The following is a 13,189-nucleotide window of genomic DNA, read 5'->3' as shown; positions in this document are numbered from 1 at the left end:
TATAAAAGTGAGTAAACCTGTTGGTTTTAAAGCGATTAGTCGACTTTACTTTATAAAAGTGAGTAAACCTGTTGCTTTTAAAGCGATTAGTCGACTTTACTTTATAAAGTGAGTAAACCTGTTGCTGTTAAAGCGATTAGTCGACTTTACTTTATAAAAGTGAGTATTCCTGTTGCTTTTAAAGCGATTAGTTGACTTTACTTTATAAAAGTGAGTAAACCTGTTGCTTTTAAAGCGATTAGTCGACTTTACTTTATAAAGTGAGTAAACCTGTTGCTTTTAAAGCGATTAGTCGACTTTACTTTATAAAGTGAGTAAACCTGTTGCTTTTAAAGCGATTAGTCGACTTTACTTTATAAAGTGAGTAAACCTGTTGCTTTTAAAGCGATTAGTCGACTTTACTTTATAAAAGTGAGTAAACCTGTTGCTTTTAAAGCGATTAGTCGACTTTACTTTATAAAAGTGAGTAAACCTGTTGCTTTTAAAGCGATTAGTCGACTTTACTTTATAAAGTGAGTAAACCTGTTGCTTTCAAAAGCGATTAGTTGACTTTACTTTATAAAAGTGAGTAAACCTGTTGCTTTTAAAGCGATTAGTTGACTTTACTTTATAAAGTGAGTAAACCTGTTGCTTTTAAAGCGATTAGTCGACTTTACTTTATAAAAGTGAGTAAACCTGTTGGTTTTAAAGCGATTAGTCGACTTTACTTTATAAAAGTGAGTAAACCTGTTGCTTTTAAAGCGATTAGTCGACTTTACTTTATAAAGTGAGTAAACCTGTTGCTTTTAAAGCGATTAGTTGACTTTACTTTATAAAAGTGAGTAAACCTGTTGCTTTTAAAGCGATTAGTCGACTTTACTTTATAAAGTGAGTAATTCTGTAGCTTTTAAAGCGATTAGTCAACTTTACTTTAAAAAACAGCTTAACCCATTGCCTTAAAATGATTAAGTACATGAAATATGTGCACAATTATAAAAAAATAGAGTGAATTTAACAGTTACAACTACAAAAGTTAAAACTGATTAACTCCCTTTTTTAAAGTAAAGTAAAGAATCACTTAAGCGAGAATGGGGTAAGATGAGCCAGTGGGTAAGTTGGCCAACCCCCTATCTCTAGGCAACAATTTTAAAGTAATGTCATGTGACCATTTATTTTAAACCAACACATAATTTCTGCCAGACTATAAAAAGGAGAAGTATAGAAGAGAAGTGGTTAGCATCAGTTTATAAAACTGTTTTTGGCTTGTCAGAGTAAAACTTCATCATGTCAGAAGTAACAGCTGATACATCTAAACTAATATATTAAGAGCTAAAAATACTCATGCATGTTGATGTTTAACTCCATCTAAATTGGTAAACCATTAGCCTACTGAGTTATTAAGCAAGCTAGTTTATTTATTGATTTTTAATGCCAAATATGGGGGAAAATGAGCCGCATACCCTTGAGTAAAGTGAGCCGGTGGTTCAACTCAATCTTGTGTTTTTCCCATTAAATGGTATTAAATCTCAACCTCAAACATTGCAATAGTCTTGAAGTTGAAGCTAACAAGTTGTAAGGTGACAATAGGACTGCATAATATTTAAAAAAAAAAGGTGATATGCGATAGCATGCTAAAAAATGTGATATTTGATATACAATACAACATCTGAAAAAAATATTAAATATAACCAACATATTTTCATATTATTTCAGGGAGCAGAACGTATCACTGCAACTTTTGAAAGTGAATAGCTTTATTCAATGTTGTATAAAACCAATGAGATACTAAATAATTAAATATTGTAAATAAACTATATATATATATATATATATATATATATATATATATATATATATATATATATATATATATATATATATATATATATTCACACACACACACACACACACATACACACCGCCTGCTTTATTATGTACTCCTGTTCAACTGCTCCAGCTGCATACACTAATTTTTAATCAGCCAATTACATGGCAGCAACTTGGAGCATTTAGGCATGTAGACATGGTCAAGACGATCTGCTCAAAGTGAGCATCAGAATGGGGTAGAAAGGGAATTTAAGTGACTTTGAACGTGGCATGGTTGTTGTTCTGAGTATTTCAGAAACTGCTGATCTACTGGGATTTTCACACACAACCATCTCTAGGCTTTACAGAGAATGGTCTGAATAAGAGGAAATATCCAGTGAGCGGCAGTTCTGTGGGCACAAATGCCTTGCTGATGCTAGGGGTCAGAGGAGAATGGCCAGACTGGTTCCAGCTGATAGAAAGGCAACAGTAACTCAAATAAGCACTCGATACAACAGAGGTCTGCAGACGAGCATCTCTAAACACACAACACGTCCAACCTTGAGGCGGATTTCCCTTCAGACACTAGCTGAGCGCAGGGAATCTCGAAACTGTTCATGACACAAAGATCACTGAGAGATGGCCAGGCATGCGGCTGAACGGAAAAATGAATCACTGAACGAATCATATGGGAGTCGTTGGGATATTTAGGTAAAAATGAAAGACAATGAAAGCGCTTTTTGACCTTGCACGCAGATCAGCCTGTTGCTGGAGACACCCAAAACCAAAATATGACCTTTTTATATTGCATAATAGAGGCTCTTTGAAAACCCTTGCTGGGAGAAAAAGCTTTGCTTACAGTTTTTGTCTTGTTTCTAGTCCAAATAGCAAAAAAAAAAAAAAAAAATTAAATCAAAGAGATCAAAATGAAGTGAGATTTTCTTTAAAACCAGCTAAATAATCTTGTTTTCTCTTTGAAATAAGGCTGTTTCTCTTACCTCATTGGTAGATGTGCCTGTTTTCAGAAGAAACTCATTTAATTCTGCCTCATTCGATCTGAAAACAGAACAAAATCTTTCACTTGTCACGAAAAAGCTTCTTGATTTGAACAGTGATCTTGATTTTTGACTGTGTGGATGTTAATTTTTTGCTGCTACACGTCATGAGACGAAATATTTTAGGTGACTAAAAAAACCTGACCTGAAACAAGTCGTGACAACGTTAGTTTCCCTCTCGCTATTAAAAAAAAAAAAAAAAACATTTCCAGTCATGATGTTGTAGAACTGGTTGTTCAACTGTTCACATGTGTGCAATGTGACTGGGGTTTATATACACAGCCAGTGTCACCTTTTCCTCTTCACGTTTTGGCTCTTCGTGTTTCAGCTGCGCTCGCGTTTCTTCACCGTCATGTAGAATTTTCCCGCTTTTTTTAAACATGAAACGTTTTTATCGTGCGCATTTCAGCCGGACCGTGAACCTGTGGCTTTTTAGGGGTTTTCTGGCTGCCTGTGTTTGTTTTCTCTACTGTGTTTTGCAAGGACTGAATTCAACTGGAGAAGGGGGCATATTTCACTGGTGAGTAAGAGGGTTTATTTCCACACATCAAACATAAACCGGCAGTTCACACTGAATACACAACATCAATCACACTTTGAGGTACACATCTTGCTATTTACGAACCATTAACTATGACTAGCGTCAATAAACTCATAATTCACTGCTTTATATTGATTATTAAGGTAGTAGTTGGGTACAAATTAAGCAGCCAATATCTTAATAACAGTAGCATAATAAGCCACTGGGGAGAATCGGTACATTGCTATTTACAAACCAATAACTATGACTTTTGCGTCAGTAAACTCTTAATTTACTGCTTATTAATGATTAATAAGGTAGTAGTTGAGTGTACATGAGGATAAGGGATGTAGAATGTGATCGTGCAGAAAATATACACATTAAACAGCCGATATCTTAAAAACAGTAGTAAGCCACTGGTTAATAGTGAGAATTGGTAGGCTATATCGGTATCTCGCTATTTACAAACCATTAACTATAACTTTTGCGTCAATAAACTCCTAATATACTGCTTATTAATGATTATTAAGGTAGAAGTTGGGTGTCCCTGCCGAAAAATCCAGCCTAGGCTGGTTGGCTGGTTTTAGCTGGTTGACCAGGCTGGTTTTAGAGGGGTTTTGGCCACTTCCAGGCTGGTTTCCAGTCATTTCCAGCCTGGTCTTAGCTGGTCAGGCTGGGAGATGACCAGCTAAAACCAGCTTGACCAGCCTAGCCAAGCTGGGAGTCCAGCCAAAACCAGCTATATCCAGCTTAAACCAGGCTGGTCAAGCTGGTTTTAGCTGGATTTGGCTGGTCATTTTCCAGCCTGACCAGCTAAGACCAGAATGGAAATGGCTGGAAACCAGCCTGAAAATGGCCAAAACCCCTCTAAAACCAGTCTGGTCAACCAGCTAAAACCAGCCAACCAGCCTAGGCTGGTTTAAGCTGGATTTTTTAGCAGGGTACATCAGGATTAGGGATGTAGAATGTGATCATGCAGAAAATATACACATTAAACAGCCGATATCTTAAAAACAGTAGTAAGCCACTAGTTAATATTGAGAATTGGTAGGCTACATCGGTATCTCGCTATTTACAAACCATTAACTATAACTTTTGCGTCAATAAACTCCTAATATACTGCTTATTAATGATTATTAAGGTAGTAGTTGGGTGTACATCAGGATTAGGGATGTAGAATGTGATCATGCAGAAATTAAGTACAAATTAAACAGCCATTATCTTAATAACGGTAATAAGTCGCTATTTAACAGTGAGAATTGGTACATCGGTTACTCAATATTTGCATTATCGCCATTACAACTTTTAACTATGACTTTTGCATCATTAAACTCTTAATTTACTGCTTATTAATGATTATTAAGGTAGTATTAGGGATGTAAAATGTAATTGTGGAGAAAATAAGTATAAATTAAAACGCCAATATCTTAATAACAGCAATAAGTCAATATTTAATAGTGAGAATTGGCACATCGGTATTTCGATATTTACATTATCGCAATTACAATTATTAACTGTGCCTTTTGCGTCAATAAACTCTTAATTTACTGCTTATTAATGATTATTAAGGTAGTATTAGGGATGTAAAATGTAATTGTGCAGAAAATAAGTACAAATTAAACAGCCAATATCTTAATAACTGTAATAAACAACTATTTAATAGTGAGAATTGGTAGGCTACATTGGTATCTCGCTATTCACAAACTATTAACTCTGCCTTTTGCGTCAATAAACTCTTAATTTACTGCTTATTAATGATTATTAAGGTAGTATTAGGGATGTAAAATGTAATTGTGGAGAAAATAAGTATAAATTAAACAGCCAATATCTTACTAACAGCAATAAGTCAATATTTAATAGTGAGAATTGGCTCATCGGTATTTCGATATTTACATTATCGCCATTACAATTATTAACTGTGCCTTTTGCGTCAATAAACTCTTAATTTACTGCTTATTAATGATTATTAAGGTAGTATTAGGGATGTAAAATGTAATTGTGGAGAAAATAAGTACAAATTAAACAGCCAATATCTTAATAACAGCAATAAGTCAATATTTATTAGTGAGAATTGGCTCATCGGTATTTCGATATTTACATTATCGCCATTACAACTATTAACTTTGACTTTTGCGTCAATTAAACTTGCGTTAATTTACTGCTTATTAATGATTATTAAGGTAGTATTAGGGATGTAAAATGTAATTGTGCAGAAAATAAGTACAAATTAAACAGCCAATATCTTAATAACTGTAATAAACCACTATTCAATAGTGAGAATTGGTAGGCTACATTGGTATCTCGCTATTTACAAACTATTAACTGTGCCTTTTGCGTCAATAAACTCTTAATTTACTGCTTATTAATGATTTTTAAGGTAGTATTAGGGATGTCTAATGTGAACGTGGAGAAAATAAGTACAAATTAAACAGCCAATATCTTAATAACAGCAATAAGTCAATATTTAATTGTGAGAATTGGCACATCGGTATTTCGATATTTACATTATCGCCATTACAACTATTAACTATGACTTTTGCGTCAATAAACTCTTAATTTACTGCTTATTAAAATTATTAAGGTAGTATTAGGGATGTAAAATGTGATCATGGAGAAAATAAGTACAATTTAAACAGCCAATATCTTAATAACTGTATTAAGTTAATAGTGAGAATTGGTAGGCTACATCGGTAATTCGCTATTTACAAACCATTACCTATGACTTTTGCGTCACGAAACCCCTAATTTATTGCTTATTAATTAAAATCAAGGTAGTACATGGGTATACATGAGGATTAGGGATGTATAATGTGATCATGCAGAAAATAAGTATAAGTTATACAGCCGATATCTTAATAACAGTAATACACCACTAGTGAATAGTGGGAATTTGTACTAAATGTTACCACAAAGTAATTTTGGGAAATAAATCTGAACACACATGCCGTCACATGGCAAGAAGATGTTCCTGATGTATATTAAAATAAAAATGAGGGCACATTTGACATTAAACTAGTTTTGTGATTAGTTCTAAACTTGCAACGAACTGTATGTGACAGTAATAATGGGGTAGTTTACTCAAACTATGTTAATTCTGTCATCATTTCCTCATCATTAAACCTGTTTAAGTTTTTTTTTTTCTCCTGTTGAGCGCAAATAAATATATACTGAGGAATGTTTCTATTCACTGACATCAATAGTATTTATTTGCTTTTCCTGCTCTGGAAGTCTGGTTTACCACATTCTCCAGTATATAGTCAGTTGTTTTCAGCAGAAGAAAAAACTCATGAAGGTGTGTGCGCGTGCGAGTAATTGAGGAAGTAAATTGTTTAATTGCAGTTTTTATAGATGTGATTCAAAGCCGACTATTATTTTGCACCATTTATACTCTAGTAATGAGTGTCGTGTTATAATAATATAGTCATTCGTAACATTTCTGTGGCTATTTATAATGGATAATTTGTATAAACATCATACTTTTTTAAAAAAATAAACTTTTTATTGTGAAAAAGGCACAAAAACTTGATCATAAATAACATTTTTTACATTTGAACTTTCCCCCCTCCCTTCCCCAAAGCATCCAAATTCAATTTAACAGGTTGATATGTTGTTACTCCGGAAAGTGTTGATAGCGCTTGACTTTTTCCACGTTTTTATCATAGTCTTATTCCAAAATGGATTAAATTTCCTCAACATTCTACACACAATCCCCCATAATGACAATGTGAAAAGAGTTTTTGAAGTTGTTGCAAATTTATTAAAATTAAAAAGCTGATAAATCACATGTACATCAGTATTTACAGCGTTTGGTGAAGCTCTACATTGAGCTCAGCTACATTTTGTTTCCACTGATCATCCTTGAGATGTTTCAGCAGCTTCATTGGAGTTCACCTGTGCTCAATTTAGCTGATTGGACATGATCTGAAAAGGCTACACCTGTCTACATAAGGACCCAGAGTTGACAGTGCATGTCAAAGTACAAACCAAGCATGAAGACAAAGGAATCGTCTGTAGACCTCAGAGACAGGATTGTCTCGAGGCTGGGGAAGGTTACAGGAACATTTCTGCTGCTCTGAAAGCTCTATTGAGCACAGCGGCCTCCATCATCCGTAAGTGGAAGATGATTAACCACCAGGACTCTTCCTAGAGCTGGCCGACCATCTAAGCTGAGTGATCGGGGAGAAGAGTTTTAGTCAGGGAGGTGATCAGTAACCCGATGGTCACTCTGTCTGAGCTCCAGCGTTCTTCAGTGGAGAGAGGAGAACCTTACAGAAGGACAACCATCTGTGCAGCAATCCACCAATCAGGCATCTGTATGGTAGAGTGGGCAGACGGACGACACTCCCCGCCTGACATTTACCAAAAGGCATCTGCAGGACTCTCAGACCAGCAGAAACTAAACTCTCTGCTCTGATGAGACTCAAGTTGAACTCTTTGGAGTGAACGCCAGGCGTTACGTTTGGAGAAAACCAGGCAGCGCTCATCACCACGCTAATAGCATCTCTACAGTGAAGCATGGTGGTGTTGGCATCATGCTGTGGGGATGTTTTTCAGCAGCAGGAACTGAAGACTAGTCAGGATAGAGGGAAAGATGAATGCAGCAGTGTACAGAGACATCCTGAATGAAGACCTGCACAAGAGTGCTCTTAACCTCAGACTGGAGTGACGGTTCATCTTCCAGCAGGACAATGACCCAAAGCACACCGCCGAAATATCAATAGAGTGGCTTCACAACAACTCGGTGAATGTCCTTGAGTGGCCCAGCCAGAGCCCAGACCTAAATCCTATCAAACATCTCTGGAGAGATCTGAAAACGGCTGTACACTGTTGCTTCCCATCCAACCTGATAGAGCTTGAGAGGTCCTGCAAAGAGGAATGGGCAACTCCCAACGACAGGTGTGCCAAGCTTGTAGCATCATATTCAAAAAGACTCGAGGCTGTAATCGCTGCCAAAGGTGCATCAACAAAGTGTTGAGCAAACGCTGTGAATACTGATGTACATGTGACTTTTCAACTTTTTTATTTTTAATAAATTTGCAACAATTTCAAAAACTCTTTTTTTCACATTGTCATTATGGGGGATTGTGTGGAGAAAGTTGAGGAAATAAACAAGTTTAATCCATTCAGGAATAAGGCTAAACAAATGTGGAAAAAGTGAAGTGCTATGAACACTCTCCGGATGCACTGTATACATGGGCTAATCCATTGTTCACATACAAAAATACACATATCAATCCGTCAGTAGAGTAAGAGGTATTAGTTGCTTGTGTCAGTGTTTGGTTTTGTTCTATAAACTGTATAAATAGATGCCAAATTGTATGGTAGTCCTTCAGTTTTCCCCTTATTGTAATGTGAAGTAGACACTGACAACGGAGTGCGGATACAAATGTAGGATTTATTAAGAATAGTCAGGCAAGCAACGGTCAACACAGGGGCAATCAGGTACATACAGAGAATCCAGAGTCATAGTCAAAAAATAGGCGAGAGGTCAGAAGACAGGAATAAACAATCCAACACAGCGAGGGTTTAAACACGGCAAGACAAGGAAAACCAACCCGGGCTCATTGTGGAAACGTAGCCCCGCGGATGTTTCTGCAGACCGCGATTTACGTCCCGGGAGGTACGTATTCGAGCGTTTTTTGTTTTTCGCGGAAAAAAAAAAAGCAAAAGCCCTTGTCTTAGATTTCGACCGCGTTTTCGGATCCCGCCACGTTCTCGCCCTTATTTTTTGGATTCCGTTTTTCGTCTTACCTGATTTCCGGAACCTGCTGTTCCCCGGACTCGATCCCGGTCGTCGTCCACCGCGGCCGGCTCTGGCTCCTCCTCCACGCTGTGAGCTAAGCGGACAAACTGATTGCATCGGGAAAGCTCTCCACTCGGAGGCGAGCTGTCGGCCGGCGAGCGCGAAGAGGAGGGGCGGAGCGGCGCCACACCGCCCCGCAACGTTCGCTCGAAAAAAACCAAACGCGGCCTTTACGTACCTCTGGCCACATAAATCGCGGTCTCCAGAAACGTCCGCGGGGCTACATTTCCAGAATGAGCTTGGGTTGAGGAAAACACGCTGTCATATTCACAATTAAAAAAACAAGACTCAGCACTGATGTGTGTGTGTGTTGTATAAATAGTCCTTGTAATCAGTTCATGAGCATCTCCCAGTCGTGAGTGTGTGTAATCTGCCGAATGAGGAACAGGTGCGTGTAAGAGGTGCATGACTGAAACTTGTAGTCCATATATCATTTGTAGTTCTTAAGTGATCTGCCAGGATTAGACTGCTGGTGGTTGTGACACTTATACTGTAGGTAATTAATTCCAGTGCAATAATCCTTCTAACGGTGGTCAATGGATGCACTTTCCAGTAGAGTGCTATCAATTGTCTTGCAAAAACAAGACACAGCCAATCAATTTATTCTGAGAACCTGGTAATAAGGGTGGCACGCTTCACCTCACCTTTCGCCTCACAGCAAGAAGTTGCTGGTTTGAGTATCGGCAGAGCCAGTTGACATTTCTGTGTGGAGTTTGCATGCTCTCCCCTTGTTGGCGTGGGTTTCCCCCACAGTCAAAACACATGCGCTATAGGGGAGTTGATGAACTAAATTGGCTGTAGTCTATGTGTGTGTGTGTGTGTGTGTAAATGTGAGTGTGTATGGGTGTTTCCCAGTACTGTGTTGTGGCTGTCTGATTATAACAAATGCAATTAATACATTTTTACTATTAGAGGCTGAATATTTTCACACACTGCTGAAACACAACTGTGTTTAAACCTCAGGTAAAAGTGATTTTTGCATAAATGGTTCACTTTTGCACCATTCATTCTTTTCGGCTTAGTCCCTTTATTAATCTGGGGCGCCACAGCGGAATGAACCGCCAACTTATCCAGCATGATTTTACCCAGCGGATGCCCTTCCAGCCGCAACCCATCCCTGGGAAACTTTTACACCATATTATTAACTAAATAATCCATTAATAAACCTAAATACCACAAAAATGTATCTTTTGAAAATGAAAGTGTGCAGATCTCGGTGATTATCAACATTCTTTAAACAAGCTGTTTTGTGTTGAAGAGAAGAAAGAAACTCAAAACAGGTCTGAAAACACTTAAGGGGGAGTTACTGTAATAGTAGGTTTTGGGTGAACGATTGCTTAAGGTTACTATTTACTCATGCTAAAGTGGTTTCGTCTATGACTGGTACAGTAGTACTGAAAAAAACAACAACAGCTATTTAAAAACTTGTTTATATGACAAACAAAACTGCACTGCAACTGTTTCTAGTCCAAATATCTAAAAACTCATAAATCAAGAAGCATTTTCTAGACATGTACAAGATTTTGTCTTGTTTTCAGAAAAAATAAGTCAAAATGAAGGGATTTTTTTCTTTAAAAAAAGCAAAATAATCTGTCAGTGAGGTGAGATAAATTTATTTCAAATCAAAAATCTTGTTGGCAGGTTATTTTGCTTGTTTGAAGAAAAAAAATTATAATTTTGACAATTTCTGAAAACAAGACAATGTATTGTACTTGGCTAGAAAAAGCTTCTTGATTTAAGAATATTTAGATTTTTGGATTAGAAACAAGACAAACACTCTTTTAAACTCATTATAGCACTTCATTTCTTTTCAACATTTGTTCTCCTCAGGTGTGAGGGGCTAATAATTCTGACTTCAACTCTATACATGTTTTTACAAGCTTTGGAGAAATAACATAACATTCTGCTTTGAATAATAGGTCACCTAAAGCAGGGGTGTCCAAACTCTTTGGGCCGAGGGCCAGATGCAAAAAAAAAAAAACTTTGTCCCTGGCCAAATTTTACATACATCACACAGACACGCATATATATATATATATATATATATATATATATATATATATATATATATATATATATATATATATATATATATATATATATATATATATATATATATATATTATATGATATATTTCCACACATTTCTAAACATAATAGATAACTCATCTCTAATAACTGATTTATTTTCTCTTTGTCATGATGACAGTAAACAATATTAGACTAGATATTCTTCAAGACACTTCTATACAGCTTAAAGTGACATTTAAAGGCTTAACTAGGTTAATTAGGGTTACTAGGCAGGTTAGGCAAGTTACTGTATAACGATGGTTTGTTCTGTAGATTATCGAAAAAAATAGCTTAAGGGCCCTAATAATATTGACCTTAAAATGGTGTTTAAAAAATTAAAAACTGCTTTTATTCTAGCCTAAATAAAACAAATAAGACTTTCTCCAGAAGAAAAAATATTATCAGACATACTGTGAAAATTTCCTCGCTCTGTTAAACATCATTTGAGAAATATTTAAGAAGGAAAAAATATTCTATGGGGGCGAATAATTCTGACTTCAACTCTCAAAATGCCTCTTTAAAAATGCATTTGCTACTGTATTACTAAAAATTCCTAAAAAGAATTAGACTATTAATACTGACACCATCTTATTATTTATAATATTACTATGAATAATACAGGTTTAAACAAAACCTTAACTTATGTCACATGTTAAACTTGCTCATCACATATTGAGCAAGTCCATGAATTCTTTCATTCATTCATTTTCTTGTCGGCTTAGTCCCTTTAATAATACGTGGTTGCCACAGCGGAATGAATCGCCAACTTATTCAGCACATGTTTATTACCCAGCGTATGCCCTTCCAGCCGCAACCCATCTCTGGGAAACATCCACACACACTCATTCACACTCATACAGTACGGACAATTTAGCCTGCCCAATTCACCTGTACCTCATCCCTTTGGACTGTGGGGGAAACCGGAGCACCCGGAGGAAACCCATGCGAACGCAAAGAGAACATGAAGAAAGAATAATTTATAACATTTTTATTTTCGCCATCATCCCTCATGAATGTTGTTTGACTTTAAGGGCTCTATTTTGACGGTCCATGCGCAAAGCGCAAAACGCAGGGCGCAAACGCTTTCAGGGCGTGTCACAACGCATTTTTGCTCATTTACGGACGGGAAAATCTGCTTTGCGCCGTGGCGCATGGTCTAAAATGGTTGAGTTTATGGCAACCTAAAATGGCAACTGCGTCGTGCCATAAGCTATTATGTTTATATATATAGCTATTAAGCTATATATAGCATTCGCTATTTACAGGACGCAAAGTAAGTCTAAGTGGAAAAAAATGAGCATTTCACAAGCAAACAGTAAACAGTTGACAGTTTATTAACAGAAAACTGTTAAACAGAGCATCTACTGCATGAGAATGAGAGATAATGGATCTACTTTCACTTTCGCTCTTGGATAGGGAAACCTTTACGCACAGACATCAATTAGTCTATAAATAAATAATTTCATTTGTTAAGCACAAAGATTTGTTTCAAAACTATTCCTAAATTCAGTTCTAATTTCCAGCAAACAAATAAATGAACAATAATAATGAAGTGTGCTCAAAAACCTGAGTTATATCCTAAAACACATGCTGTGCCCCATATGGTCTAAAACCTGACAGGTGGACAAATCTAAGCTTGTTTTTAATAAAACAAATATAAATATGGATATAATAAATAATACTGCTAATAATAATAACATTATACAGAAGCAAATTGTTATGAATGAACTGAAAAAGCCTCCCGAGATGAAGAAGACATAAAAGCAGTGATTTTTCATATTTATGTAGGCTAGAAAATAATATGTTTTGTAATATTTTAATCCTTTATATTTATATCCTATATCTATTCTTATTATATCCTATATATATCCTTAATATTTAAGTTTTTTCATATGTAAAGATATTTGCCTGTTGCTCTCTTGTGTGTATTAAGCAGTGTGTAAGCGAGGCGCAACT

The 13,189-nt window shown here is 36.2% G+C and overlaps 1 protein-coding gene across 2 annotated transcripts in view; it reads left to right on the top strand.

Moving 5' to 3' along the window:
- The first annotated feature begins 3,144 nt into the window (after positions 1 to 3,144).
- The window catches only part of st6galnac2 (ST6 (alpha-N-acetyl-neuraminyl-2,3-beta-galactosyl-1,3)-N-acetylgalactosaminide alpha-2,6-sialyltransferase 2), a 31,374-nt gene continuing 21,329 nt past the window's right edge, over positions 3,145 to 13,189 (top strand). For both annotated transcript variants that reach the window (XR_012396428.1, XM_073934141.1), the window contains exon 1: positions 3,145 to 3,360. Coding sequence is in view for 1 of the 2 variants with exons in the window: in XM_073934141.1 (XP_073790242.1) it covers positions 3,221 to 3,360 (140 nt within the window). In the remaining variant the exon portion in view is untranslated. The remainder of the gene's footprint in view (positions 3,361 to 13,189) is intronic.

This window comes from Danio rerio, chromosome 3 (genome assembly GCF_049306965.1).
Source record: "Danio rerio strain Tuebingen ecotype United States chromosome 3, GRCz12tu, whole genome shotgun sequence".
Lineage (NCBI taxonomy): Eukaryota > Metazoa > Chordata > Actinopteri > Cypriniformes > Danionidae > Danio > Danio rerio.
The sequence above is the reverse complement of the archived record's forward strand: the minus strand, read 5'-3'. Positions and strand labels throughout refer to the sequence as shown.